The following is a 6024-nucleotide window of genomic DNA, read 5'->3' on the forward strand; positions in this document are numbered from 1 at the left end:
TTCTCAACCTGTGGGTCGCGACCCCTTTGAGGGTCGAATGACCCTTTCACAGGGGTTGCCTAAATACATCCTGCATATCAGATATTTACATTATGATTCATAACAGTAGCAAAATTACAGTTATGAAGTAGCAACGAAAATAATTTTATGGTTGGGGTCACCACAACATGAGGAACTGTATTAAAGGGTCGCGGCATTAGGAAAGTTGAGAACCACTGCTATAGCCGCTCCCTACAAATTTGAACTAATTGCAACAATTAAAGTCAGGATTTTTCAAATGAAATTTCAGGCAATCCATGCCAAATGGACCTGCATTTCTTCACGAAAGCACTGTTGGCCAGTTCATTACAAGCAGAGAATAGTCTCTGTATCAATCTGTACAGGCTGCTATAATAAAAGTATGGATAGCTTAAAGAAATTTTTTTTTCTCATAGTCTGAAGATTGGGAGTCCAAGATCAAGGTGTTGGCATATCCAGTGTCTGGTGAGAGCCTGGTTATTAGACATCTTCCTGGTTCATAGGTGTCCAGCTTCTTGCTCTGACCTCACATGACAGAAAGAGCAAGAAAACTCTCCGGAGTCTCTTTCATAAGGGCACTAATCTCATTCATGAGTGGTGCACCCTGATAACCTAATCACCTCCCCATGACTCCACTTCCTAATACCATCACATTGGAGGTTAAAATTTTAACATATGAATTTTAGAGGGATTCAAATATTCATTCCATAACAGTATCGTACAGTGTATTGAGCTCTCCAGTGGGTTCCTGGTGGTGCTTAAGCCAGCATCAATGTAGTATCCTTTGTATTGGCCTGCTGAGATTCAGAATTCCTGGCCCACCCAGAAGAATCAAAACTGCTTGAACCGTAAAATGGGTGATGCCATTTTATGATCTAACTCTAAGATGCATATCAAAATCTGCTTATGCCCCAGGGCTGATAACTTGGAACACAGCAGAGGGGTTGGGACATAAAATAACCGTGGGCAATCCCAGTGTATTGGTTAAGATTTCTGTGTGGCTGCCTCAAGATGCCAAAATAACCCTGGATTGAAACAAAATAAATACATTTTTTCTCATATTACAGTCCAGAGGAAGAGGGTGGCTTTTAATCCTTCTTCCTCATTCCTCTGCCATCCCTACAGGTTTTCCCTTGTCTGTATGGTTGAAGATGACTCACCAAGTTCACATTCCAGCCCTCAAGAAAGTGAAAAGAGGAGAGGTGCAGATGTGGAAGTTGCACATATCACATTTACTCACATCCCATTGGCCAAAGATTAGTCATGATCACACTTATATTTGAGGAATGCTGGGAAATATTATCTTTACCAGGGAAGTCATGTGATCAACTAAAAACCTCCATTATTAAAGAAGAAAATAGATATAGATGTAGCACTTAACAATTGTACCAGAATTGAGCTTATTAAGCATAAGAGCTTATTAATGTCTCTTTATTAAACTTTTCCTTAACCTTGGTCTTTGACAAAATCAGGCTAATCCTTAATTGCTACCATGTCACCCCCCACCCCCAAATTATTAATACAGTCACTTAAAATATTTTGTTGAAAACCTACTTGTTGGCCTAATTGTATGAGCTTATAGTCTAGTAGAGGAGATAGACAACAAACAAGTAAAATAACAAATAAGACTTAATTACAAATGTTGATGTCTTATACAAGAAATAGGCTATAATGAAAAGGAATAATGAAAGGCAGAGCAGGGGGCCTATTTTAGGTTTGGTGTCAGGAAAGCTGTGGGGGATATAAAGGCTATGGCCATGTGAAGGGCCAGGGGTGGCGCAGCATACCAGCCCTGTGGTAGATAGCATTTAAGAAGACTTCAAGAGGGCCCGGCTGGTGTGGCTCAGTGTTTGAGCGTCAACCTAAGAACCAGGAGGTCACAGTTCAATTGCTGGTCAGGGCGCATGCCCAGGTTGCAGGCTTGATCCCCAGTGTGGGGCATGCAGGAAGCAGCTGATCAATGATTCTCATCATTGATGTTTCTATCTCTCTCTCCCTCTCCTTTCCTCTCTGAAATCAATAAAAATATATATATTTTTAAAAAGACTTCAAGAGGGAAAGCAGTTAGTGCTCTTGAAGAATAATGGGCAGCCAGTGTGATCAAGCATTGGAGGCATAGATGAAAAAGTGGTAGAGCATAGAGAAGCAGGACTGGAAGAGGCTGGGTCATGCAGGTCCTTAGGCCATGTGCATTTCTTTTTTTAACAGTGGAGAGTACCTGGAGGGTTTTAAGCTTTATGCGAACTTGGTGGTGATTGTATTAATGCTTTCAGAAGATCTTTCTAACTACTGAGTGGAGAATTGATTGGAAGACAGCAGGAGTAGAAGCCAGAAGATAAGGAACATGTTTTAGAACCATAGATAAGAGATGATGGCTAGTAGACCAAAGTGGTATAACAATGGGTATGGGAAAAGTGGTAGATGAAGTTAAAAATTCTGGAAAGTTGCCTTCAAGAATGCTTAAAACCAGTTATTTTAAGCATGAGTTTTAGAGTCTGAGCATGTTCTTTAAAACCTATTTACCCCCTAGGACAGTGGTTCTCAACCTTCTCAACCTTCCTAATGCCATGACCCTTTAATACAGTTCCTCATGTTGTGGTGATCCCCAATTTCATTGTTACAAATTGAACATAATTAAAGCATAGTGATTAATCACAAAAACAATATGTAATTATATATGTGTTTTCCGATGGTCTTAGGCAACCCCTGTGAAAGGGTCGTTCGACCCCCAAAGGGGTCGCGACCCACAGGTTGAGAACCGCTGCTCTATGTGAAACCAGGGCCCTAATTATTGAAGGTCACACTGTACAGCATCACATTCACTGATCATCTTCAGACTGGGAATGGAGGTGGAGGATGGGTGAAGCCCAACTTCCAGGGAAAAGAGCAGTCCTTTCTCTTCTCTTAATTCTATGGATGAAAGTCTTGGAAACTGAGCAAATTCTTTTTACCCTCCATCTTATGGAATCTAAAAGGAAGGAGAAGTGTTCAGAAGCTAGTTCCCCAATAAAACACTAACAGCATAATAAAGCGTATAAAAATGGGGAGATAATTAAGCCTTTCTCTCTTAACAGTTTCTCTTATCTTATTTTTAAGTAGATATTTTCCCTTCTCCTCTGTCCTATGAGGTCAACAAGTATGCCCTAAGTATCCACTACATGAGTCCTGGGGTCTTTCCACTGGACATGAGGAAGTGTAAGACTGTTCCTGATTTCTAAAATTTTACAATCCACCCACAAACTCTCTTTACCTTGTAAGCAAACAAACAAAAGAGGAAGAAGGAAGACTGTTAAGAGTGAAAAGTGTGCATCCTCTCCACTGGTTTCCCAGCATGTGGTAGGGCAGATCCCAGGAACTTTCTGGGATCTTGGGCCAACAAGAAGCCAGGAAAGAGGTGTGCTCTGTAGAACAGTAGGGTATACGTGGTTGGGGAAGTTGTGCCATCTTTGGGTGCCTCACTGAAAGTTGCGTTCATCCATTTGAGTATGCTTGTAATGTATGACTCGATAGCCAGAAGCCTGGAGCATTGCAACCAATGTTGCAGCCATCTGAATCTCCATCTATGGTAGGAGTAAGAAAGGTCTTAACTCCCATTTGTCTGTAAGGCTTCCTCACCCAATTTCCTTATACTTGTCTAGATTGATGGGTTTACTAGTACATAATATATATGTTTTTGTAAATGACAAACATCATTGCAACACATAAAATTTTGTTCACTACAATCAAGCCTTGTGAAAGTATTTCTGCAGCACTCAAAAATGCAGAACTACTAGTAGCCCAGCCAGTGTGGCTCAGTGGTTGAGCATCGACCAATGAACCAGAAGGTCAGGGTTCAATTCCTGGTCAGGTCACATGCCTAGGTTGCAGGCTCAATTCCCTGTAGGGGGTCTGCAGGAGGCAGGTGATGGATGATTCTCATCATTGATGTTTCTATCTTTCCCTCTCCCTTCCTCTCTGAAATCAATAAAAATAGATTTAAATTCTTTTTTAAATGCAGAAATAAAGTGTTATGAGAAGTAAAGTGAAATAAAGTGTTATGAGATGTAAAAGGAGGTGAAGACTTGCCAAGTTGAGGATCATTTCCCAAATTCCTTTTCAGCTCACCCCTGTTGATGGCTCTGCTTTCCTATCTTTCAAGTTGCACTCATCATTGGGCTATCTTTGCATAGCCCCATCCAGGAAGAATCTCTGAGATGTGTGGACTGTAAATTTGCCCAAGCACGTTGGACTCTTCACAAGGAATAACCAGACGTGAGGACTAAAATGGAAGAGTTGGCACCAGTGGAAAGTCAGGGCCAGCTTCCAAGCCCACACCATGGCTCTCTGAGGAAGGCCGTGGCAGCTGCCCTGGCCCTGGATGGGGAATCCACAATGGGTCGCAGGAAAAAGAAGAGGAAGGAGTCCCGCCCAGAATCTATTATCATCTACCGGTCAGAGAGTGAGAAAGTGGATGAGGAGCCTGGGGAATCAGAAGGTGGAGACCAGCCTAAAGAGGAGGAAGGAGCCGACTTCCTAGACTATCCTGCCGATGATGGTAAGTCTCTCTGGGGCCACTTGCTTAAAGCCATGGGAAGGAAACCAAATGAGGATCCTCCAGAAAACAAACAGGCATTTGATCACTGACCTATTTCTTCTTGTTGATACATTTCTTCTCACAAAGTTGCAGTCTTCATTTAATGAATCAACAATATTTATTGAATACTTATTATGTTCTCTTCTAGGTAATATGGAGGAGATCTCGCCCTTTTGGAACTTCTAGTGTAATGAAAGAGATTAATTTATACACAAAATTTAGTAATACAAGCATACTGTGCTAATCGCTTAATACATGTAAGATAAAGAAACAATAATAGTTGGCTTTCATAATAATCAGGAAAATGCAAGTTATAACAACAGTGAGTTATAGTATTCCCTCACATTTAGGATGGCAAAAAAATGGATAAAATCTAAAAACATCAATGTGAGGAAGTGTACATATGCTCATACACCTCAAGTGGAAGTGGAATTGCTTTAATCACTTTGTAGGGGAAATTGTCAATTTTTATTAAATTCAAAATATGCATTCCTGTGTCCTGGAAATTCTCAGTATCTACCCCATGCAATTTATGCCCATGTGCATAAGGAAGCATGTGTAAGCATATTTGTTGCTGCTAATGAAGTTGTGGAATGTCTGTATTGAGCATCACTGTGTAGCAACAAATGGGTGAGGTAGATCTATTTGTGTAGATGGATTCATCTCTAAACATATACCCACGGTGAACAAGCAACATCCCTGCTCTCATGCAGTTGACCTTCTAATGGAAGGAAGACAGACAGTGAGCAAGTCAGCAAATAAAAGATTATTCAGGTAATGGTTCAAGTTTCCAAGACAATAAATCACGGTGATGGGAATATGAGTAACTGGGAGAGAGAGATTGCATGGATGTGCAAGGGCTCTCTGAGGATGTGAGGTTTGAGCTGATCTGAATGATATGAAGGAACCAGCAATGAAAAGATCTTGGGCAGAGCTTTTAGAGGAGGGAGAACAGCAAAGGCAAAGACCCCAAGGTGGGAACACCATTGCTTGTTTCTGGAATAGAGTATTTTCTGTTAGTGAGTGTAGAGAACAAGGAATGGTGAGAGGTCAGAAAGGTGCAGGGTCAGATCACATTGGGCCTTGCAGGTCATAGTAAAGAGTTTAGGATTTATTGTAAGTTCCAGGGGAAGTCAATAAAGGATTTTTAAAAAATATTTTTTGATTGATGTTTAGAGAGAGAGGAAGGGAGAGGGAGATAGAGCAACATTATGTGAGAGTGGAACATTGATCGGGTGCCTCTTGCACACCCGCTACCAGAGATTGAGCCCACAACCTGGGCATGTGCCCTGACCAGAAAGGAGTCAAACAGGATGTTGGGGACATGCCAACCTAAAGCTTGTACTGTGCCCACCTCCTTCATTTGTAGAATACATTTCACATACCGAGGATCATGGACTTCCCTATTTCAGTGTCTTCAACCTCACTTCCAG

At 41.4% G+C, this 6024-nt stretch overlaps 1 protein-coding gene across 5 annotated transcripts in view; it reads left to right on the forward strand.

Annotated features, from left to right (window-relative positions):
- The window catches only part of LOC102245790 (transmembrane protein 169), a 9881-nt gene extending 4148 nt beyond the window's left edge, over positions 1 to 5733 (forward strand). For 2 of the 5 annotated variants that reach the window (XR_001359815.1, XM_005882294.2), the window contains 2 exons: positions 4118 to 4552; positions 4740 to 5733. Coding sequence is in view for 3 of the 5 variants with exons in the window: in XM_005882294.2 (XP_005882356.1) it covers positions 4282 to 4552; positions 4740 to 4777 (309 nt within the window). In the remaining 2 variants the exon portion in view is untranslated. Of the gene's footprint in view, positions 1 to 1143; positions 1846 to 4117; positions 4553 to 4739 lie in introns of those variants that run through there. The other 3 variants (XM_014529981.1, XM_014529982.1, XR_001359817.1) reach the window with 3 other exon arrangements.
- Positions 5734 to 6024: the final 291 nt, after the last annotated feature.

Source organism: Myotis brandtii, unplaced genomic scaffold (genome assembly GCF_000412655.1).
Source record: "Myotis brandtii unplaced genomic scaffold, ASM41265v1 scaffold702, whole genome shotgun sequence".
In the NCBI taxonomy this organism is placed as follows: Eukaryota; Metazoa; Chordata; class Mammalia; order Chiroptera; family Vespertilionidae; genus Myotis; species Myotis brandtii.